Source organism: Marmota marmota, unplaced genomic scaffold (assembly GCF_001458135.2).
Source record: "Marmota marmota marmota unplaced genomic scaffold, marMar, whole genome shotgun sequence".
NCBI classification, from domain to species: domain Eukaryota; kingdom Metazoa; phylum Chordata; class Mammalia; order Rodentia; family Sciuridae; genus Marmota; species Marmota marmota.
In genome coordinates, this window is record NW_026000169.1 from 4,854,532 (window position 1) to 4,880,903 (window position 26,372).

At 35.1% G+C, this 26,372-nt stretch overlaps 1 protein-coding gene across 10 annotated transcripts in view; it reads right to left on the minus strand.

The window, feature by feature from the left end:
- Lmo3 (LIM domain only 3) overlaps positions 1-26,372 on the minus strand; it is a 58,933-nt gene that overhangs the window by 7,924 nt on the left and 24,637 nt on the right. For all 10 annotated transcript variants that reach the window (XM_048787226.1, XM_048787224.1, XM_048787219.1 and 7 more), the window contains one exon: positions 3,927-4,052. In XM_048787226.1, coding sequence (XP_048643183.1) covers positions 3,927-4,052 — 126 coding nt within the window. The remainder of the gene's footprint in view (positions 1-3,926; positions 4,053-26,372) is intronic.

Genomic DNA, 26,372 nt, shown 5'->3' on the forward strand with positions numbered 1-26,372 from the left:
CCCAGACTTCAAGGACAAATCTCTCTTCCCTCAGTGTAAATCTATTTCACATTGATTACTCTCATCTGTGAGTCTTTGATGTCTCTCTCTCTCTCAGCTCTGAACACATCTAAGAAAAAAGCTTGATTTTATCCACCTTTGCTCCCACAGAGCCTAGCATAGTGCTTTTATAGTTTAGTGAAAGAAAAGGAAATGTTATGCATTTCTACATATTTAGGGAGACTTCATTATAAACAAGAACTTTTTCCCCCTTTTCTTATAAACCATTATTTATTTTTATTGAATCTTCTAAGGAGGAACCTCTTATTCACATTTAAGAGATGAACTTGTTATATAGATTTTTTTTCTAATTCTGAATGAGATTCAAGTTATCATGAAAGTGACTCAAAATAGCTCTCCTTAAGTTTCCTTTTTGAATAGAGAAACTTTTATATTTTTAATCCAGAATTTGCACTTTTAAAAAGGCCAGAAGATTTGTACAAGGGACAACCAATTATGAATGGTTATTATTATTATGTTTTTAAACATTTGGAAGGGCTTTGGATCTTAATGCCATTTTACTTAAAAAGTAAGATAAAATGATAGCTGAAGAAAATTCACAAATATTTACAATTTCATAATTTCAGATGTCAATAAAGTTTGCTTAGGGGAAATTGCTTATCAATTACCTATTTATCTCATGTTTCACTTGAAAAGGTATAATACGGTGGCAATAATTTGGCTTCTGTGGGATATGGCTTTACTGGAAGGAATCTCCAAGCTGATTTTAAAGTAAAAACAGATGCTCCTGTATTGAAAGCCTTCTGTACTCAGGGTAACAAAATTTGTCTGCTTTGCTTGACTGATGAAGATGAGTTGACTTCCTGCATTAGAGAAGTTTGTCTTGTAGGGGCTGAAGTGACAAGACAATAACTAAGTGCTAATTGTGCATAACCAGCACTAAAGATATGCAGTCCCATTATGGCATGTAATAAATGAAGTGAACACAGAAATATATTAGGTACTTTAATAATGATACTAGAATAGTATTTTGCAGCAATAAGAATGTGAACAGTTTTAGAGCCAAAATTTAGGAGTGTTTGTCTTACTTGACTGAGTTCTACTGAGGAGACAGACTTAATTGTGAACGCGACTTTTTATTTCAATGGTGAAATAAAATTGATATATGATTTGTAAATAGCATTAACCACCTACAATTGCTTTGCATCATAATAGAATTTAGGCTGAGTTTAGCACTTGAATGATGTTTTCATTCTATTGTGTGGAAAATAGATAAAATAGGTAAGCCTGCCCTAATAGAAAAATGGACAAACAGCATAAATGATCAGTTCCTTAAAAGATGATACAAAAAAGGATCACTAATAATCAAATAAATGTCAATTAAAAGTTATGATGAGGAGCCATCAGTCATCCTAAAGGTGACAAAAGTTTCTTCTTAAATAATAATTCTCAATGTTAAAGCCAATGTGAGGACATGAATAATTTTGTGCAATTTTGGTGTGAGAATAATTGGTAGGACATTTCTAAAGAGCATCTTTAACAACATTTAACATAAGCCTTCAAATTGTTACATTATTTTGCTTAATTATGCTACTGTGAATTTATCCTGATAGATATGAGCCTATATTATTGGTGATAATATCAAAATTTAGGAAGAAACAATCCGTAGATTAGATGATAGAAGACTGATTTTTTTTCCAAGTACTAGGGATTGAACCCAGGGGCACTTTACTGCTGAGCTACATCCACAGCCCCTTTTATTTTTTATTTTGAGAGAGGGTCTCACTGAGTTGCTGGGGCTGGCCTCAAACTTGAGATCTTTCTGCCCCAGCCTCCCAAATTGCTGGGTTTACAGATGAATGCTACTGCACTTGGCCTAGCAGACTAATTTAATATATGATGCTCTATCTATAAAACTGAACATGAAATAGCTTAAAACATCTTAAAAGAAATTTCAGTGACAGGTAAGAAGGTATATAATATAAATTAGAGGGTCTGAATATCAAACATTAAGATTCTTCCTTGTTTATTTTTTTAAAAGCTTCTTAAATATGGATACCATGCAGAGTAGACACTATGTGTAATTTGTTATATATACGTAGAAAACGAGAGGTTGGTTATATTTTTTTTCGAATAGTAAGACATGGACCATATTGTTCTTTATTGTTTTCTATTATCTAAGTTTTCTCCTATGAATATGTCAGCTTTTATAAGTAGAACAGCAGTAGAAATTATTATTGCATAAACCTAACTGTGTTGTTAGTGACTGCTGTTAGTGCATCAAGGAAACAAAGGTGTTCTGTTTATTCCTATTATACTTTCCAAACATATACACACACACATGTACACATGCATATAAATGTGTCTGTATAGAGTATGGATGTTTGTGTTGTATGTCCATATTCATAAAAGAAATAAAATGTGCATTCATGAATTTATTTTTTGGCTAAATGTCATCTTAAACAGTATTAACCTACTTTCACTCCATGCACTTGTAATGAAAAAAATCAAGATATGAGATGACTTCTTTAGCTAGTGTCTAGGGAATGATGATAGTATAAAGGCATACTGGGCCACATTCTAAACATCTGCATTTAGCAAGAGATGTTACATGTCTTGTAGAAAAATCTAGTTCGTGATATGGTCCAAGTAAATTACAAATATAAAACAAATAACTTTTGAAAACCTATCATGTTCCTGGTACTTATTATAAATGATTTTACTTTTTTTTAATTTGTAAGATAGATATTAGTGTATTATGGGTGTAGAAAATAAACTCAGAGAGATCAAGTAACATACTAAGATCACACAGCTAATATATCAGCTGATATACTGGGGCTGGAATTTGAATCTAGTTCTCACCATAAAGACCATATTCTTTCCTTCTGCTGTTCTACAGAACCTTATAAGAAGACTATGCATTAAACAGAACCTTTCAGGGCAAATTACAAGAACTGAGAACTTGATGGAACTGATGTTTATCTATAATATACTATGTTTACATATTCTCACAGCCATAGACATACTCACTTTATTCATTTTCATTAAAATCCATCAAGTATACTAATTTTTAAAATATTGTATTTTTGATATGCACTTTTTAAATATTTTAAAATTCTCTGCATTTATCACATAAAAGAAGTGCCAATATCACTGGAAATAAAAGTTTAACTTTCAATAAGAAAAAATGGGTTTAAGTCATAATACTTTTGAATCAAAAGAGTTCTGAAGTTCATCAAGCTCCCTCACATTACAAATAAAAAAACTGAGGTCCAGAGAGGTGTAGTGTTTGGCTTAAGGTCACACAGTCAATTTGTGGCAGAGATAAGACAAGAACTTAAGCTTCCAGATTCCCCATGCAATGCTCTTTCCATTGCTGCTTTGCCAATCCTGCCTTTCCAATTCTGATAATTGCTTAATTATTAGCTCTGTCTGGTCTCATACTTAAAGAGATTTGAGGCAACTGAAATAGCACACATAGGAGAAGGTTAAAATTGCAAATAAGAAATAGGGGGAAACTATAAATTCAATAAATACGATGAAAACAAAATGTCTGCTACACATTTCTGTATGTTTGCCTTGTGGTAACTTGTTTGCTCACAGAAGCAGTACAAAAAAGCTATTTAAAACTAACTTGTTAAAAGACAGAAAAATGATAAAGAGAAGAATGAATAATAAGTCTAAAAGTTAATAAAAATATTTCCAGGTCCAGTCACAGGCTATTATACAATACAGTTCTTTTAAAGTCAGTCTTAAGACCTCCCTCCTTGGTGCCTATTTCTGGCACTGAATTAATCTTTGCAGAAAACAAAAATGCTGAGATTAATTGCTTTTAGTAAAGTGTACCAATATCATTACCACCTATTCCATCAATAGCCAGCACAGAGGTGTGCCATTTTTGAGAAGCCAAGATGAAGCCTCCTTACCTCTGGTTACAGAGCTGACAGGCAAAGCAGTCCAGGTGGTAGACATTGTCCTTAGCACGCATCACCATCTCAAAGGCAGGAATGAGCTTGCTACAGGCAGCACAGTTTCCTGTTACACCAAAAAGCCTACAACAATAAATAGGAGTTTTTTGTTGTTTTTGTTTTGTTTTTAACTAAGGGAAATCTGAGATTGTGAATAGAGGATACCAATATACCCCGTAAAGCTATCAATATAATGACTTATGAGATACACAAACGAGTTTTATCCTAGGTGCACACATAAATATTCTTCTGTAATATATACTCCATTGGCCTTTCTTGATGAAAATCACATCTTGTTTGGAAAGCAAAGGAAAAGGCAAATACATTAGGAAGTTTACATAACTGTACACAAACAGAAATCAACAGGGGTGAATTCACAGCAAAAAACCTACTTGTTGGAGTACATAGTAAACATAAAAGCAATGTAACTTTGATCTTAACATTGTATATTTGATATTTTAGTTGGAAAAGAAACCCATTTGAATGACTTGCCATTTTTCTGACATCTAGATTCTAAGAGGTTTGCCATTATTATTGAAATAACGTTTATGAACAAGCCATTTAAATAGTCAAAAAACCATGGATGTGCTTGTACCTTCTGGCCCTATACCATAGTTATAGCTGTGATTCTGTTATTCAGGTAGCGCATTAAAGTAAATGAGGCTGTAAACTATATATAGCTAGACCAGGAGTTCAAGCATAATATATTGTCAGAACCACTGAAATTGCCTGAGGGGGAAAAAAAGGTATTCTTTTAAAATCTTATTTGCTGTAGATACCTGAAAATGGTTATTGTAATGACCTAAAAAATAGGACAAAATAAAATGTCTTATCATTTCCTAGTGGGAAGAAATATTTTACTCATTTTCACTGGCAATATTTAAACCAAGTTCCTTCAAAGTTGTTAGTGGTGGTAAAGAATCACTGCAAATAATATTTCATGCATAGTAGTTAATGTACTTTTTAACTAGGAAGCAAACTAGATGAAAAACACTACATCTGCCAGTTTTCTTTTTTCTTCAACATCAGTCTGACAGGAGAAAAATATAATAGCTCTCATGGGAAAGACCAAATTAAAAGCAGTTCTAAACTAATGAATTCAAAGGTGCTATGGAGAAAACTCATTTTGGTTATAAAAATGTACTTTAAAAAATCTTAGCCTTTCATTTTATTGAATTTAAGGATTACGCACAAACGTGCAGAAGTATCTCTTCTTATTACTTTCTATATACTCTGAAGATAAGTCTTTGCTTAAGGCATGCATATTCATTTTCAAGTTCATAACTATTTCCTCTTACCAGGCTAATGACAATGGTTGGACAGAGTTGTAAGAGGGGTGTCTACGTGTCTGACAAAATGTACAATAAATGTTCTGCTTGTGATTTTGTGAGACTGTCTCTTGAAAAACATAGGCCTCTTGAGGGTAGAAACTGCAAACGCTTTCTAAACAGTTTTGGAGCACAACTTGAACACTTGATAAAAAGTACGCAAGGTTTATATTCAAGAAGATTAAATTCAAAATTCTTGGACACTTATCTTCCTGAGAGAATTAGAAAAATCTTTAAATATTTCTAACTTAAGGAACAGAACTCAAATAACTTTTATGTCCTAAATTTACAATCCATATTTTGAAAAATATTTTTTTCTTGCAAAAGAACTTCGTGGAAAATATAATATTTTGCAGTCTCCTGCTGGCATCATTAAAAATGAAATCATCACAAACTAAAGTTTTTCATCCCATTCTTCTGTGAGACGAATTTTTTCATTCATTTTAACACTTCACATTTACTTTTGAGTGTACTTCACACCATCTCTTCAGGAGTCACGGCACTTATGTGTGCCATTTGTTTCTTCTGTTTATGATTTTTGAGAAAGAAAAAAAACACAAAAGTTCTTTATTCCATGAATATAGATATATTTGTGGATATAAAATCTGGTTAATATGAGATAAAGCCATTGTTAAGAATTACCCAGTTTGCACTTACCTAATAAACATACACACACAATGCCATTTTGAAATTCTGGACATAGTTTCCCCCAATTTCAATTGCTCTCGCTAGCTGAGCATTTATCAGCTACCTGATTAGAATTTGTTTCCACACAAACCATTGATCATCAGCCTATTACTAGGCAAATGACAGTTAATTACCCACTACATTAACCACTGGGACCTGAGACCTGCTTCTGCTGCCATCAGTCAACATGATAAATGTGGCAAGTTCAGTAATGCATGGCCAGCCCTGAGCTGCCTGCTATACTGTGAACAACCCTCAATCTCACTTCCAGGCCCAGGAAAATCTATGGCAATCTGCATAATTACAAGCTCTGGGTTAATAACAGACAAATGATTTGTTGCATCTAAACAAAGTCCTTGGAATGGTCCAGGTCTCTGGTGGCTGCCCGTACGGCGCACTGCCACTAGTATACTTTCCACTACAATGTGCACAAAATAGTTCTCTGACGTTATAGCCTTCCAATTTGTTGCCCTCCAATTTATGGATTCTGCATATGTGATTTTTAATCATTAAAGGACTCTTGAAGCAATATTATCTTAATTATTCTCTGCTGTAACCAGGGAATTAGGCTTCAGATAAAATTTTCTTCTTCCATGCACTTTCCCTGCCTCGCTGGAGGCTCCATCAGTTTCCATCTACACCTGGACTCTGAAATCCTAATGATGAATTATTGCCCCTTTTCCTAAGAGGGCGAACCTTACAAGGGAACATTTTACCGAACTGTCAGCTCACAGACTGAGTGCGGAGATGTGGAAATCTGATCTAATTTACTGCAAAACGATGCATTTGTTAGACTTTTCCCTCAGTTTTGTCCAAGGATCAAGAGATCATTCCACAGCCACATTCGTGTTCTCGTTTTTCTCAGGGGGGCAAACCTAATATTCCCAGGGCAAGGAAACAAAGTAATATTTTTATAAAATGGGGTTTGAGGATGTATAATATTATCCTTTGATTCCCAAACATGCCATTTGGATTCTCAGGCAAAAAGAATAATCATATATGTCAACTAAGCTTAAGGAATGCTTAAAGTCCTCATTCATAAGATTTTGTTGTTGTTGTTCAGATGTGTCCAAGAAATATTCAAGAAGAGTCTCTTAATTACCTAATTCATTTCGACTATTCACAATCCTGCAAATCTTGTAACCCCTTCTCTGCTCTGTTCACTCCCATACTCGTTTAGAGGATAACATGGATCCACTTTTCCATTTAAGCTAGAAAGCTCTGTGAGCTCTTGTTTGTAGTACTTACACAGTCTTATCTCCTACCTAAGAGGAGAGCCTAAGAGCTCTTATTGGTACACCGGGATAGACAAAGCTTTATTTAAAAATATGTCATTTTGAAATCTGGACCTAAGTTAATCATAGCACACCAGCTCCTAACTTTATGGTAAGGGGGAAAAATAAGCTCATTGATCCATTTTGCTCATTTTAAGATGTCTTGTAGATTTTTAAAGCATTCCAATTGATGGGCTAGATTGTCCCCTACTACTTATGTTCACAATAATCTTTAATTAATATGACTTTTATCTTATTTCCAGCACACCACTAAAAGCAGATTTACCATATAAAAGGAGACAAGTATCACTGATATAATATCAGTGATAATTACTATTTATAGGAATCCCAAAAGATGACTCTAACCCTTTTCCATTTCATTTTTGCTTCCACTACTTGGTCTTGACTATCTAAAAACAGATATGAAGATAAAAACCAAACAGACAACTTTCTTATGGAAGAACTGAGCTTATCTGTCTACTACACCTCCCACACTGCAATGAGTATGTACAGAGAAATATTAAGTTTTGTATATGCGTGGCATAGCAAGAACTAAGACAATACATGCTTGTATTTTTTAAAGGCACCCAGAAAATTTTGTGATTTTACTAAATGTTCAACAGCTTTGATAATATAGTCATAAATCAGATAAACACTGTATGCTATAGTGAATATCCATTTCCAAAGTTCCTGGGGGTGAGAGACAGAAAAACTCAAGACACATAATCATTTAACATAGCAATAATAAATATGGTTTACTACAGGCATTGGGGCAAAATGAGTGTTCATTGTATTAGTGTCTTTTGTTTCATAGCACCAGATGTTTCTATAGATTTTTTTAACCAGGTCAGTGGCTCAAGTCACTAAATCAAATTCCCCCAAGCTATGGAAAGCATAGTATTTGACTCAAATTAATTTATTATTTGGGGAAAAACGCACAAATAAATACCATTGTAGTAAGCCTTGATTCTGAATAAAGATCATTTTTTTTCCTCTACTCAAGCAGTCCTCTAGTGACTTAAATACATATAACAGTAAATATTTGTTTTAATATTAAAGCTAAGGCTAGTTATCATATCTATATACATATGTACACATTATATACGTCGGGGAGAAATAGAGAAAAATGAAAGAGAGAGAGAGAGATCTCTGTATCTGTGTAGAATAACCAGAGATGAACAGAGAAAGAAAAGTTGGGGTTTCCAAGAATGTGAAATTGCAACCATTTGAAAAGATCTTTAACTTTGACTGCTGGCTGGTGAAGTTTTATTGAATATGCGATGTGGGAAGGAATGGAACATTTTCACAGATTGAGAAGGACAATTGCTTTTTTTGTCTATTACAAATATACTTTTCATCTCCTCTCCCACTTCTCTTTTTAAACCAAGGGAGGCAGTGATAGAAAATGAGAACATTTTAAATATTCCAATCTTTTGTTTCAAACTTAAAAAGCTCACCCATTACAAGGCTGAAGAGAGTGGATCCTATTATTCCCTCTCTCCATGGGTCTTAGCAAGTGTTCCACTGTCAGAGGGAGAGAGAGAGGGATATCATGTAGGTGTTAAAGAGAGTAAAAAAGAAAACACTACATACTTAAAAACATACAGAAGAAAACACAAGACATGTTTCAGGTGAGTTTGACCAATGTTCCTGTTTCAGTTAAAATTACCCAGGACTTCAGGATACATTTGTGCTCAGAGAGGAGTCTGAATTAAGATAGAAGAATTAAAAACTTGACCATATTTTAAAGGAATGAGATATAGCTCCTGTTTCAAAGAAACCTAGTAATTATTCATTTCATAATTATTTTAATTGTATGTTATCAGCCCTAATTTATCTTAAATTTGGTCTTTGGTCTGATTTTTTTTAATGAAGATATAGGGATCATTCCAAACATAAACATATAAGCCATTTACTGAAAACTTAATATATATATTTATTAAAATATATGTATAGTATATATGTATATTCTTTCTCTCTTTAAACACACCACACACACACACACACACACACACACGTTACATTTTAAAGGAAAAAGAAAGGAGGATAAGTAAAAACAAGTTCAACTTACTAATTACCTAACTAATTTTAGGAAGAACTACCAAAGCCCATACTATATAATTGTATGTCTATATTTTAAAAAATACAACTTGCTATTCAAATTCTGTAGTTCATATTACTAAGAGAACATTCAGGTTCAATGAAGCAAGAAAGCAGATGCCCACTATGTTCCAGGTACATAGTGAGAGAGGTCAAGATGAATATGAGGGAGTGCTGCCAAGGAGCCAGGGAGGTGGACAGTGCAGGGGCACTGTGCAAGAAAACAGCTGTGCAATTAGGTAAGCATGGTGAGTTCCTCTGTAGGTCTGTGCTGCAGCACCAGGCAGAAAGGTCTTCCATAGGTGGAGACCTGGGAGGAGCTAGCAGAAAGTAATCTACCTTGGACTGATGTTAGAGGCTAAGCAGAAGCCTGGACATGGTCAAGATTTGGGTTTATTTATGGAATTTGTTTTAAATGGTAATGTGATAGCAGTCTCTTAGGCAGAGGTTAAGTGAGTAAGGGAGCCAGGCAGCCTGGATACATGAGGTTCCATGTTCGATGCACTCATATTTTAGGGATATTCTCAGAATGCTGTCCCTCTCCAGCCCCTGGCAAATTTCCACTCTTCCTTGAGTCAGACAGTATAGCATTAGGCAGCAAGAAGCAGCATTAGCAAAACCAACTCAGAGGGCTAACTAGCACCATCTGCTACTCACTGGTTGGACTTGCTGAGTATCACTTCATGACCCAACCCATTTTGAACAATAAAAACATGGTGGAGGACCATAAAATTATAGGTTAAAAGTTATTCCTGACCTGGTAGTATGGAGATTTAACCTTCTGGGTTTTTATTTTATTTCATTCAATTTTATAGTTTTGCAGAATTCTTGAGATCTAGATTTAGTACTATGTTGGCAAAACAGAAAATTAAAAGGTCATGCTCCAGGCCTGGGGATGAATCTCTGTGGTAGAGGGACTGTCCAGCATGCATAACGTTTTGGGTTTCATACCCAGCACTGCAAAATAATTAAAAATAAATAAATACATGAAAAGAATGCTCAAGGTTAAGAAAGATTTTGATGAAAGTCAATGCCAATTTGGTATTGTCTATGTATTGTCTGTGAAAGTAAGGAAAAAACTTAAGGAATATTCTAGAAAGACCTGAGATAGTACACTCCATGCCATTTTGAGACTTTTAAGTTTTACCCTGATTTCTCGCACTTCCAGTCAACTCATGCACCAAGCTTACTTCCTGTCCCCTGGCTGTCTGTAGTTGGGCTGGCTGGTCGGGCATCCACCAGCCACATGTGGCCAATGACCTCTGGACATGTGGCTGATCTGAAGTGAGAGATGGTCCAATTGTGGCATACTACACATCAGATTTCAGGCTTCACACAGAAAAGTGAAATATTTCCTGAATAATTTTTTTAACCTTGGTTATCTATAGAGATTATAATCTATATTATATTATTATTATTTATTGAGTAAAATGTTTTAAGAATTAATTTTTCCTTTTGTTAATATATAGATCATGTCCTATTTTTAATGGGCAGTGTGGGTCTATAGACTGAATTTTCCATATACTTCTGGATACATGACAATTACAACTTTCAAACAATAGAGATCCATAATTTTCTGACTGGCATCTATCCTAGAAATCTTCCTTTAGTGTTCTATACTTAAAACTAGAAAACAAAAGTTATAGGACAGAGACATTTTATTCTACCATGAACTTTATAATGGGTATGCTAATAATATGAATCATTATAACTCACTCATAATCTGAAATAGATGACAATGCCCTACCTATTTTTCCAGTTGCCAGCTTACTCAGTATTAATTCCTTTTTAAACTTAACTATTTTCAGCTGCATAGAGATAGCTACCAGACCATATGTAAAGAAAAATGGGTTGATACTTGAGCAACTGGCCCTATCTTAGCCCTACTACAAAGAGCAGGGAAAAAAGAACCTCATGTTCATCCACAGAACTTTGCACAATTATTAGGTACCAGAGCTGGAGGAAGAACCTAACTCTCCTTACCCAAAATCTGGTCCTTTTCTCAATGTGCTTGTTTATTTTGTTGTTTCCCTGTAAAAATAGGGAAAGATGGTGCTGTTTGGATAAAAGTCTCCAGGTTTCTGATGTAGCAGAGGGTAATGGCTGATTTACATAGAACCATCATTTTTTTTTTTTCTTTCCACATCTGGCTCTGTTAAAAGTTGCCAAAAGTGTTAAATGTTATACTTTCACTTTTAACGAATAATTGTCAATGTCTTCTCATACCCATTTTCTAAAGCCTTATGAGCAGGTGTTAGAGCTATTTATGATCAGCACAGCAGTCTACTGGGAGAAGCTATTCAGAGAAAAGTAAAATTGAATATTATCCCCTCAACATTTGGTGAGGATAATACTTCTGGGCAAATATGGCAATTGTACCAACATTTCATAGAATCACAGAATCTTACATCTCACAAGATTTCTGTAGCTAGAACAAAAGAAACATGTCAAGCTTGCTCTTCATTGTTGTGATATTTAAAAGGCAAGATTTTTCAAATGTTAAAATGAAAAAAACCCACGAAACAGGAAAGTCAAGGATAACACATATGAAGTAAAACTAGGAATAGAATTTTAGAATAATAGACACATATTTTATGTCATCACCATATAATCGACACTTGAATGTTAGGATAATTTTATAATGAAGAGAAGGACAACCAGCAATGATATGGACAATATTATGGACATAAAAACGTATGATTATTTTTACAGATATTGTGGGCAATTTAGTTTTTATATATCTCTCCTTTGATATAAGGGAGGAAGTGGCTGGTAGATTGAAATAAATTCTGGCCTGGTTTCAGCCACAGTATAATAAATGCTAATTGGAAAATGGTTTATACAATTTTATAATAAAAGCTTTTAATAATTTTTTTTTAAAGTGGTAGTCTATTCTATCAAGTGTTTCAGAAAGCTGTGTCTACATAAAATTGAATAGGTCTTTCTGGGTGGGAACTTTTAAAGTAAGTAACATTTTCCTAAAAATCAGCATCAAACTCTTTTGATATCTGTACATACTTTTACAGGCCCATAATTACCTTCTTTTTTTATATTTCTTTTTCACACTTTTCTTTCCATGCACTATATATAAAAGTGAACAAGGAAGTTTGGAGAGAGGAACCTTATTTCAAAAATACTGTTTTTACCCATCACATAACTAACTAATGAACTTCAGATAATTGAACATTTCAATAGGAAAGTAAAAAAGAGGGGAAAAAGCATTTACAGGAAGGTGAAGAAGGTCATTAACAGTTGGGAACGAATCCTGGGAAAGACCATTACTCTGACCTTTGTCAAATAAGCCAGGTAATATTTTCATGTGTCAACCTCGTGGTTGTTCATTCAGGCACTGACATAGGATCAGGGAAGCTCCACTGTGAAACAACAAGGAGGTGATCACTGAGTAATCCGAACCCCAGCACAAAGCTAAATGTATCTTTATATGCAGGATTATGAAGCCTCAGTGACAGTAATGGCTGATTACTTGTAAAAAGGCAACAAATCACTTATCTTGCCTAAGCGAGGCAATTGTTTACTCTTGAAGCTAGCCAGTAAAATTCCAACAAACATTTCTTCTAGGATTAATTAGTGTGACTAATTTCAGAGAAAAAGTGCTATGTAAGAGAACAGGCACCTATTAAGGACATATTAGAATTTAACTTCAAGTTTTATTTAAATCTTGTACATTACTTTAAAGAAATTCTTAGTGTTTTAAGGTAAGTGGCAGGATTTAAGATTGTATTAAATTCACTTAAGAAAAGGGAGACAAAATGTTATCACAGATATTTATCCTTATTTTTAACTAAGGATATTATATTATGGATGTTTCAGAGTCTATTTGAGTTTCAAATTCCATCAACAAGTAGAATTTCACCAAAAGATTCATGAAACATATCTTATTTCTTTTGTTAAATATTTCTGTGAAGCAAATTTAACACCTGACACTACTTACCTCTTATTATTTTAACAAATAACGGTTCTTAAATTCTTTAAGAGGGGATGGGATGCGGCTCTATGGTTGAGTGTGCCTCACATGCTCTAGGCCTTGGGTTCAATCCCCTCTGCCACACACACACACACACACACACACACACACACACACATGCACATTAAGAAAGGGCTCTCAATGCTATCACCTAAAAAAAATAATTTAAGGGTTAAATATCTGTAACTATAAGTGATAGCAAGGACAGCCAGGCATCACCATTTTTCCCAGGTCAAGTCTGGAGAAGTGCTGTTGTTTGGTCTATAGTAGTGCTGTCTTTGTCAAAAATGTTCTGAGTCCCATAGAAAATTATATGGCAATGTAATAATAGTCAGAAATCAAGTAGAATTCAGGCAATTCAAAAATTTCTGTTCCTTTTTCCTTCACAGAGCTTCAAAGAGCTAATAGGCAGATTCAACTAAATATGCTTTAGAGGTTTTTATATATTTTAAAAATTCTTTTTCTTTATTCTAATTAAAGTATAATTGAATTATTCAGGTAAAAACTAATTTGGAGAATTTAACTTGTCAGGCTGAATTTTTTAAATTCCTTCAAAACCCAGTTAACGGGAAAGGTATACACCTTTTATTCCACATGGGTTAGTTTTAAAAATATGTATGTTTTAAATTTGTGAATCCTTTAAGGGAACTTCACAGAGCCTAAAGTAGAATTTAGACTAGTTATCCAAATAAAGCCATGAAAGCAATTGTTTGTAGGATTAGGTAAATCTCTTTTTGGAGTAAGATATTAACAAAATTACAGAGACTCAAAAAGACAAAATGGTTTTGTAGGGAAAAAATGTACAATTAATTAATTAGTATTAGTTTTTTAAAGCTGATGTTTTCCATAGCAAATAACTACAGCACTCAATACAATATTATGGAGAAGAAATGTTAAAATAAAATTTTATATAGCAAAAGTATACAAAACAGAATTACAAATCAAACCTGTGGATTGCACATTTATACATACACATGACAGTATTGTTCACAACCATTCACAGTATTTTTTTTGCATAGTTTTCAAACATTTTTGTATAGCTTTCAAACATTTTCTTTCTACAAAATGCTACTTTCATAGTATTAACCTAATTTTGGAATGTGTATGTATTTTCTTTATTTAAAAATCATAGCTATTAAGTATTTCCTTTGTTGTGTCAACTTTAGGACTTATTATATGAAATATGTCTTAGGAATTGCTATGCTACAGTGGCTAGAATTTTAAAGTCCTTAAGCAGATCTAAAATTGAATGTCAAACCTTTCATAAATAGACTGGGGTATATAAATAATATCAATATCTATATCCAACTTCCAACTTGTAAAATACACCTATTTCAGTTATCTCTGGAACCATACATATATTATTAACCATATAACACTCTGCTCAGTGTCAATAAATATTTTTGTAAGAAACTAAAGCAAACCACTTTGGGCAAAACTGTTCAAGGAACACAGAATAATTCACTCTAAGAATGTTATGTTAAGGCTGATCTGCTAAAATGTTTGAAATGAATTCATTCATCTAATTTTCCAACATTGTAATAATAGCAAATGAATAGGAAAACAGGTGATCAAAATAGGAAATAATAAATATGAAAGTAATGCTTGAAAATGCAGATGCTTCTCTGAGTAGTACAATTCTCAATATATGAGAATTCTATAAGTTTTTATTATGTTTTTCTCTATATAGATACATTTTGTGAAAGACAAAAATATTTCTTGTATTAAATTTGTGAATCAGTCATTTCTTCAAATCATGAATAGGAAAAAATCACATTAAATATATTTCAACATATATTCATAAATGCCCATAACAAAAACCTCATATTAGCACTTATTATTCATGTAAATGTTATCTGAGGTTAAGGGAGGAAATATTGAATAAGGCAGTAATAATTTAAAAATCATTAGTGAATGAAGTCAGACATAGTGGAAACAAAGCTTTTGAACTCAGACACATTGAATATAGAAAAATGAGGCATTGAAATCATTTGACAGCTGAAATTTACTGGTAACCACAGACCCTGAAAAGACAACTTAAAAGACATTTGAACGTGTGTGTGCATGTCTCTCTATGAGCTTGTGTGTCCACATGTATAAATAAAGTACTAACCTACTAGTTATCTCTTTTTACTCTCAGCCTGTCAAAAAAACCTGTCAGCTGCAAAGGCGATAAGGGGGGCAGTTTAAAGAAGATACTGGAGCCTTAAGCTTCTTAATGTGCCAAGAATCAATCCCATGAAAGCAAACAACTTGAAAAAGGGTTATATGTATTTAGGAAATCTCTAAGGCTCCCTGCCCACTCTGCTAGGGAGCCCGAGCTGGTGCTCAAGTTTTCTCACCCTAATGACCCCTGAAGCAGCCCTGAGAGATTGCAAAACAAGGCCGTTACACAAGGCAGCTTGCTAATTGAGAAGTTGATCGGGGTAGAGAAATCCTGCTTTACCACGTTAAGTGTCGAAATCAAGCATGACTAGATTGACGTCGCCAAATCACCGTCTGGAGGCCACTCCACGCCAGGAGCAGCAGGGCTTTTCACACCTGATAGGCCCTCACTCTATCTACATCAAGTCACATTAAGAAAGGAATGTATTACGGACCTGGAGCCTGCGCCCCTAAGAGCATTACTCCACTGCCTAATTGCTGCTTCTCCGCTTCCCTGAAGTAACAAATGGGTCCATGTGGCAGATCTGCTGCTTACCTGTCCCTTTTGGAAACCAGCCCCCTTCCAACCACTCTGCGGGATTTGCTCTATCACAGAAATGTAACAACGCAAAATCCCAGAATAAGAGGAAGACAGTAGGGTTAGATATTTTGTATTACATATCTCAATCACATTGCTATGTATCTCAATCACATTGATTGAGATAAATTCCAGGATCCTCAGAACATTTTATAAAAGCACAGCTCCTTTAGAGATCTTTTTATGAAGTTGCAGATGCATGATGTATGATCAATGAAAACGCCTGGCCCGTGGGTAGTGATTTAGACCCCGTACACCGAGCAGAGAGAAGAGACCTTCTGCTTTGAACTTTGGGTCCCCAGTCACGGATTTGCAGCTCTCCAACCTAAAATCTCCTGTGACAGATGGCAAAATAGATATTCCTGACAGCCTAGACTGGCAGCCTAATATTACTTGGTATTTTTTTTCCTATACTCTATCTCTGACAGGTTCAAAGCACTTAACCAACAATGCATTTTAGACAAGAGGATAAAACCTGAATTAGGAACTTTTCCTTTATTTCTACCACTTCTTTTGTTTTAAATTTCAGTTTTCTTCCTGACACAGAGGAGGTGATTCCTATCTGTCCTCTTTTAACTAACTAGGAGGCACACAGAGGAGGAAATGGCTTGCTTCCAACTGCAAATGTTTTATTGGTCATTAGAAAAGAAATTCATATGTAAGTTTATAAGAGAACAATTAATCCTTACCATACCTATGGAGAGGTGGTTGGTGGCCTCCATTTACAGGAAGGGAAACTAAGGCACTGAGGTATCAGTGACTCACTTAAGATCTCGTAGTTATTCACAGCACTGATGGAAGCGTAGCCAGCCCTGCTTATTCCATATGGGACTACCCCTCTTACCCTTAATCGAAGTATGATACATACTGTGACAAGGCAGTAAGAGAAAGAAACAACCAAACACACACAAGAGAAAAGGTATTTCCCTCCCGAAGCAAAGATGACAGGGAAATCCATATTAGGATATAAGCCAAAAGCTACCGACTTCTAAGTTATAATCTAAACTTCCCATTGTTGTCTTTCCTATTTTTATAAAAAGCTCAACCTGTCTTGTGTTGCTCTCAAAGTGAATAAGTAAACCCACATGTATAAAACCCCTACTAAAATGGAGGCTTTACTTATTTTTGCAAAAGATAAGCATAAGTTTAATTTTCACACATGAAAGGTAAGGCTGTCTATGAGGCATTTTTAATGGAAAAACCAAGTAACAGTCTAAGGCCTTTCTGATAATTACACATCAGCAAATTAGACAGATCAGTCAAAAGATTTTCCTGTGCTTACATTTTAAAGAAACATATCGAATCAATATCAATATGAAATCTGGTCAATTATGTAAAGGGCTTAGCGCAGAAGAGCTAATGTTTATTGAGCTCTGTCTGTCTACCAGGCATTATTCTAAGCCTTTTCAATGGGTTATCTCATTAATCCTTGCAACAGCTGACTCCAGGTGGCAGCATATTCTCCCATTTTATGGATAGGGGAAATGAGGACAATTAAGTACCCTGCCCTGGGTCACACAGATGGTCATAGGAGAGCTGGATTCTACACACCGAGGCCTTTAGAAACCCTTCTGAACTAAACCCAGCAAAAAAAAAAAAAAAAAAAAAAAAAGACTTGAAGAGGCAATTCACAACTACCACCTCTTGAAGATTTCTTGTCATTTCCTGTCCTCTAGGAAATGCCTATATTTAAAGCTAAAATGTGTTTCTCTAGACCTTCTACCTAATGGGGACTTACCGAACAAGTCTAGTTTTCTTACACATAACAGCCTTCTCTTCTGTAGGCAACAGTACCCTCCCTTCTACCTAGGTTCTTTCAATGGCAAAATGAAAATGTAAGTCTTTCAAACCAGAGATCCCAAGTTCATCTTTGATTGCTCAGACCCCCAAATTTAACCCTGTTGCTTTCTCAAAAGATAAGGTACCCTCTTGTGTTATTCTTAGTTACCTACCTCTACTGCCTATCACTTTCCCTTGCAGGCAGGCCAAAATCTCCCAGCTGAACATCTTTTCTATCAGCCTATTGTGCCCAATTTGGAAGCCAGTAACCTTTCTAAAAGACACATCCAATTTGTTGTTCTTGCTTATCACCTTCTATAGCTCCCCACTCTGTACAGGATACAAACATAGAAGCATGAAATGTCCATGCAACTGGTCCCAGTCTTTCTGTCTTCTATCCCACTGCAGTGCTTCTCTCCCAACATGCTCCTTTTTCCCTGGAGTCACCCCTACTTTCATGCCTCATGTCCAACCTGTTGAGCCTCAAGTAACTCTATTCTTCCCAGAAAACACCACACTAATCCTTTTCCATACTGTGTTCAAATGTTGCAGGATATATGAATCCACTCCTTAAGGCAGAATGAAGAGCACTTTCCTTTAGATATCTAAGCACTCGTTTTTATATACTACATTGATCTTTCAAAATTTAAATCAGCTATGTCTGTTTGTCTCTTTTGATAATAAGCTTCCGGAGAGCTTGCTCTCTCATTTACCTAGCACCTAAGACATGTAATATTCATGTACCACCATATTAGAATTACAGAGTAGGGATATAACTAGAAATTAATACCCTTCTCTTGTCAACTGAATAGATTTCATATAGGGATTTCACTTATCCCCTCTAGATCAGTACCACCTATTTTTAAATCCCATTTTGAACTCAGTGTATTAAAGACATAAGATCTGTAGGTGGAAGTAAAAAATGAAGTATTTAGAAGCTGTTACAAAGAAATCAGCACACCACCCTCCCCATGTCTCTTCCTGAACTATCTCTTTGAGACATAACCCCATAAGTCACACTGAGTAAGGCACCAAAAACTTCTTAGGACACATCATCATGCACATCTGAAACTGCACAAATTAGGTATTTGATCACATTCAAGATGGTTTGGGTACCAACACATCAGAACTCTAATATTACAGCTGCAGAAAACTTGTGACTAGGATCATCTGTCCCATTTTATCTGATAATAATAGCTCTTTACCTTCATTACCTCATTACTCCAAAGAATTAGCAAACTGCATAAATATGACATTACATATTTAAATTGGGCAGGAAGCTTGGAAGGTGTATCATTATCATTCTGAATGCTGGAAGGAAGAAAACTGTATTCTCAAGATACACCTCCCAAACTGCATCTCTTATTCTCAGGACCATCTCTTACTGGAATCTCCCATGAAGCCTTTCTAAATAAGCTTCTTTATTAAAATCACATCTCTCTAACCAGATGGCAATTATTCTTTGTTATTTTTATTATATATATGGTCATTTTATTGCACTCATGAAGCATCTCTAAATATTTTATTCTACCACGTTTCCTCCTTTGGTTCTTCAGTCAATATTGATTAAGGACCTATTTATTATCTGCCATATTTTCTCCTAGATGCTAGGTATAGTAATACAAAAGGATACTTTCCTGTCCTCAAAATATTTGCAGTCTAGTGCTAAAGAGGTAGACAATTAAGCATGAAAACAAACACAAAGTATATTTTCTTTGTGTGCAAATGTTTCTGCACAAGTCTAGAAAAGGATTTTTCCTTAAAGCCTAATTTCCTCATATTACTTACCTGGTCAATAACTTACAATGGCTCCGTATGATTCACATAATATTATTACAACTGCCCAGAATGGCTCTCTAGAGAGAATCTACAGGACCTTCTCAATGAGCCACTTGGTAGTGGTTGCCATATTTAGGATTCACAAATATTACATAGGACATAATTTGACCCAAATATTTTATCAGAAATTTGAATTTAAGTAGTTACCCTTCACTGTCTGGCAACTCAACATTGGATTTTCCCAACCCTTTGCCTCATTGTTAATTACAATGTTCTGTAGGGCTCAGAGGCAGCTACCTCCATCTCAATTGTATTCTCCCCTCATACCTCACACCAACCTCATCTCCTCCCAGATGTCTCCCTATGCAACAGATACTATGCTTTCCTTTGAACTCTTGGAGTTTAATTAGAAAATGTTAAGTAAGTATCTAAAATGACAGTACTGCAATTTTCTCAAATTCATGTACCATAAATACCTGGGGGACTCAAAGAGAATTATTTTTTTCTTCCAGAAGTTATATAAACCATGCAAGTTGGTGAAATATAGTTTTTTATCTAGTTCACCTGAGTAATATAAAAATTCACAATAACTTCATCTTCGTTAAATGGAGAGGAGGAAGAATGGTGGGAGTTAGGTAGAAGGGTTGAAAAACAACAAGGGAGGAAGTGGTTGTGATCTCCTTGACACAGCACCATCTCAACCTGGCCTAGGCTCATGTCTGACCCTAAGCTTCAACCATTTCAGAGGGCTACAATTAGAATCATGTTAGTTCACTAAAGGGCCGTACTCAAGAGTTTATAGTTAAATGCTTAATAAAGTCTCATTGAAATAAAAAAAAAAAAGATCAGCTAGGCACTGTGATGCATGCTTATAGTCCCAGTGACTTGGGAGGTTGAGGAGAGAGGATCACAAGTTCAGGGCCAGTTCATGCAACTTAGTGAGATCCTGTCTCAAAATAAAATAAAAAGGGCTGGAGATACATCAGTGGTAGAATGTCCCTGGGTTCAATCCCCAGTACCACAAAAAAAGAAAACGATAAAAATCCTTTATTCTAATTAAATTGTTAAGGGATAATATACTACACTCATACACACTCTTGACAGAATATATCATTGCAAATAGGTGACCTTTTCCAACCCAGACACTCTCCAGAGCCTAGTTTCAAAAAAGGCATTGACAATAAAGGTCATAAACTTCCATAGGGATATTTTTTGAAAAGGGAACAAAATGTTTTCTCTTTTAGCATTAAATTATATATATTCCCTTAGAAACACATTAATTAGATATTTAGGGTAACCATCATGAAATGATTTGGCTGTTTTCCAACAGACTTAAGATACCAAGAACAAAGAATTGTCCAATTTTCTCTATTTGTTCTGAACAGTATTAGCTGAAAAATAATAGGTGTGCTTCATAGAAAGCTGTTTGGTAAGCCTCGAAAGAGAACTAAAATCCAATGTGTCTGATACCACTGATGAATGACAAGCTTCCTGGTAGGTACTATATAGCCTCCCAGGTTGGCATTTAATTGACTGATAATTTAATGACAATATACCAATAACTTAAAAGGGTGAGACAGGTATATAAGGGAATAGTTCCCTTGCTTCTCATTATCAGCATATGGCTTAAGGATTGGAATTTTCTTTTTTAGAATCTTGCACTAACCTTAGCCATTAGGTAATGATCAGGACTCTAAATATAGACCACCTTGCTGGAAACTTCCAACTTAAAAGGTACTCAGTAGAAAGAGACTGAGGTTGCCCTTCTCTTTATCTCTCACCTATCCTACTAGGCACTCAGTATAAATTTAACAAATTTTTACCTTGCACTCTCAGTAGGAGTATTTCAGTGTTAACCTAAAGATTTCTGTTGCCTAGCAAGAGTTATATGTTATAGAAAAATGATGGAGTAATGATAGAATAATTTTACAACCTGTAATGAAATTACTGAGTTAGATAATGATGATCAGTTGTTATTTAAACCCATAAGGCTGAATGGTCAATGGGGAACAGACATTTACTAGTCAGTATTCAAGTAACAATGAACATAATAGTTTGTAGTCACAAAGAGAAAAGTGTAACTGTACAAAAGTAGAGTAGGATCATTTTATGGCATCCAGTAATCAACTTTAATGTCAATAGGAATGAGAGAACACTTACATGTTTCCTAATGTGATGTAGTGTGACAAAGACATCATTTATCATGCATGCTAAAAAAAAAAAAAAAAACATGTACACTTAAATTTAACTGAGCCCTTAGAGCAAATTCTGTTTTAGTGAGAAAACTAGGGATTCAAGGAACAAGATTGCCAACACCACAAGAATGTAACTATCAAATGTGAAGGGTAGAACATTCTATAGGACGAGTTCTATAGACCTTTAATAAGTGAATGTCATGAAAATAGTACTAGTCAAGATGAAAAGGCACAGTTGACATAACAATCAAATATGTTTGGAATGGATGGTGATGTGAAAAGTCTGTTTTGAAGAATGTTTCTGGGAACAAGTAAAAAATCTGACTATGGATTAGAAAATTTTTGCCTCTATGACAAGAAGTAGATTATAGACTAAAAAGACCAGGTTACAAACAGTAGGGAAAATATAATCTTAAGTGGAAAAAAACACATAGATGTGTCTAAATATAGGCAGAAAACAGCTAAAATGATAAATAATTAAACATTAGTAGGATCTGGAAGGATTATGATTTCTTCACTTTTGCTTATCTATACTTTTAAATTTTCTGCAAAGTACTTTTACTTTTTGTAATAAACCCTATTGAATTTAATGATAGAAAATACAGAATTGAACATCCAGAAATGACAGTTGTTAAAATTTTGTCTAGTTTGTTTTAAATCCACTATTAAAAAATATATTGTTTACTGAATGCACTAAATAAAATATGGTCATTCAGTCTTCCTTCAAGCTTCTGTTTACTGTGCCACCCTCTACTCAAAGTTTCTGATGAAATTCTAGCCACTGACAAAGTTTTCTAACCTACAATTAATGAACATTATAAGGACTTAGGTCAAGCAAAGCACTTGTTATCTTGAGAAAAAAGTGCATCAGTACATGGATTTGAGTGCTTAACAATTCAATTGGAGGTTACAGGCCCACTCTAGGTGGTCTGGGGAGTGGGTCTTCTGGAGCCAAGTGCTCACTCTTTAGACACAAAATTTCAGCTCATGAGAATGGATTCTAGAGGTGCATTGTCTAGAATTTAATCCTATACTCCACAATTTATACCTGTGGAACTTGGACTAAATGACTTAATCACTCTAAGTCTCAGTGTCTTCATCTTTAAAATGGGTTTAATAATTCTCATGGACTGCACTACATTTTTTCTTTAAAGAATTAATTCCTCATAAATAGTACTAAAATATAATAGTCTTTTCCCCTGGCCCAATTTTTTTTGGTTTCCATTTTACAGTGCCGGGCATTGAACCCAGTCCCTTGTGCATGCTAGGAAAGTACTCTACCACTGAACTACAACCCTAATTTCATTTTGAGACAGATTCTGGCCTCAAACTGGCAATCTTCCTGCCTCAGCCTCCTGAGTAGCTGGGATTAAGGGTGAGCTGTCATGCCCAGTTCTTTTCTTCCATTCTTTTTTGGAGTCCCAGTCTCTACAATAGTACATGTTAAAAAGTAAATCCTCACAAAATATTTGCTATCATCTAAACCTCATTCTGTTGAATAAATTACTCAATGTTAAAACAAACCATTAAAATTTCTTTGCTTTTATACCCGTATTACCCTTAGTCTGGCTGATATTTTTCTATGATATTTAACCATATAGATACATAACATTAGAGAACCACGCCTTTAGCAGACTTTTTCTTTAAAAAAGACTATTTTAGTTGGGTACAGCAGCGCATGCCTGTAATCCAGCAATGTGGGAGGCTGAGGCAGGAGGACTACAAGTTCAAGGCCAGTCAGAGAAATTTAGGGAGATCCTGTCTCAAAGCAAAAATGCCTGGGGAGGCAGCTCAGTGATACAGGGCTTGCTTAGCATGTGCAAGGCCCTGGATTCAATACCCAGTACTGGAAAAATTTTTTTCTTCATAAGAATACTAGACTCTAATGCTTACATATTTGCATGCCACTCTTAATGGATTTTTCTTTCCTCATTTCTAATGAGTTATTGTTGCCATAGAGTAATACTATAAATTCTATTTACTTGTTTTTTTTCTAGCTACTTTCTTTCATTTTTAATAATTCTTTGGTTTTCACAATTATGAAAAAAGAGAATAATTCTCTCTTTTTTTAATATTTATATTTGTTACTTTAATTACTAGTCCTATTACATTGGCTAGACCCTTTAAAACTAAATAGAAATGGCAAGAGTGAATATCCCTGTTGTTTTTTTTCCCCTAAATTTAACAGACATGACTTAAACATTTAAGAATCATCAAAATACAGGGAGGCATTAACACCAAGAACATTTCCTAGGAGAAATCAATATACCTTAATAGGACTGGTGTTCTGAATGGGATGAGATACCCAGGAAAGAATCAGAACTGGGTAGGATCATGGAATCCAAGACAGTAGAAAGGTTTCGTAAAAGAGTAATCCACCCTATAAGAAGACGAAACTGTAAGACTACTGTTGAGAAAATATCCACTGCCTCCAACAATTAGGTGTCAGGGAGAGATGTATCAGCAGAGCAGTTAGCAGTGGAAGGCAAATGATGAGTGGGTGAGTGGGGAGCAAATAAGGTTGAGGAAGTTTCAACAAGAAAGGTAGACTAGTCTTTTAAGAAAGAAACTTAGACAATAAATGAATTAGATAATATCAATATATATTTGAGGAATAAAGATTTTTTTTTTTCAGAATGGGAATGTCTTGAGTACATTCATGTTAAAGGTCAAGAGACTGTAGAACCAAAGATATTAAAGATACAGAAGAGCAGGAAGTGGTGGCACACACCTTTAATCCCATCAACCCGGGAAGCTAAGGCAGGGGGATGGCCGGCTTGAGGCCATCCTTGGAAACTAAGATACTATCTTGGAATAAAATTTAAAATGGTCCTGGAATGTAGCTGGTAGTCTACTTCCCTGGCATGTGGGTTGAGTCTCCAGTACTGGGGGGCAGGGGCGGGGAAGAAACTGAAGAAAAAGAAGATACCACGCAAAATGAATAGTAGAAGGATTGGCCTTAAAAAGAACTCCTTAAAAGGAATTATTGATGGAAGAAGTATGTTGCCAAAAGATATGGACATGAGGTTACTGACAATGACATGAAGTGCCCAGGAGATTCAGTGGAAAAGCATTGGGTTTCGATGACAATAGAAATGTACAATTGAGAAAAGGAATAAAAACAAGAGAAGGGAGGCTTTTACTCTGGTGGGAAAAGGGTGGTGGATCTCCCTTCATCAGGGATGAATAGTTACAGGGTAAGAGGCCTGCTTAGGAGGGGGTGATCTCCAATGTCTCTTATTTGCATAGTGAGGGTCCCTGAAAACACCTCGCTCAGTTCCTGGAAAGTTGTAATGGCTACCTGGAGGTTCATGAGGCTCTTTCCCTAGGAGGGGCTGCCTCCACCTCACAGAGCAGTGCCAAGGCTCCTCTCTGGCTGAACTCTCCCAGGAAATTTGAAGCAGGGATGTATCTGGTACATGTGGTAGACAGGCCATCATCTTCTTTCAAAAATTTAGGAAGCCAAGAAACATTTTCAAATGCTTTAGCCAATCATATGGATTAAAAAGCGTGGTCAGTTATTTGAAACTAGAATTTCAGTGTTCTGACCACCAGGCTGCACGATAATGGTTTGTGTACCACGTCAGCTATCATCTTACACACAAGAGATTTCACATAAATATCTAAGGAAAAAATCTAGTTTTCCCAGATAGATGAGCAACATTAAGGCCATAATTCTACCATCTGTTGGAATTAAGTCATGGCTTCCCTCTGAATGGGGCATATAGGGCCCAGTTTATTATTTTACCTGCTAGACCCTAGTACCTGGAGGCATTTGTGTTTGTGATTCCTGACTTAAATAACTCAGTCTATATTATTTACATCAAAGTTATCATTGTAGAAAACAAGTTATTTATTAATACTTCAAGAAATAAAGCTTGCATGCCTACATTTATATTTTTGAGTGAATTAACCTTCTGCTAGCTAATCACAGGACATAAAGATGAAAATCAACATGAAAGGCTATACTTCATTCTCCATAAATTGGCTCAGATGTTGTTCCAAATATTGTTCACATTTACCCATATATTATGTATAATATCTAGACTAGAGAATTCACTTCATCAGGTTCCCTATTTTCCTGTCCCACTCAGCAGCTGGAGCTGCTTTCACACATCAGGCATTGTGTTCTCACCTGTGTTTTCTTTCCATTGTAATTTCTTCCTTCCAACCATTTCATTTGAGTGAAAAAATAATAATGCTTTGATGATGTAAATAGCTCTAGATATCATAAACAAGGAAAAAATTATGAGCAAGAGAAGACAAAACGCTGAAGATATCATGCAGTGTTGAAGAGTTGTCAGAAAGTAAACTTGTTCTGAGCTTCCCAGGAGACAAAGAGGGAAACACAAGCAAATAAACAACTCACAAGTCCTAAGAAAAATGCTATTTAATTGTTTAGAATCCAAAGAAATTTTCCTATACTAAGATCTGAAGAAATTGTTACCAATGACTCTCTAAGACATTGTATGATACAGTATACAATGTTCACCATGGCATCCCTAAGACATGGAAATTTTTTGCAGCTCTTTAA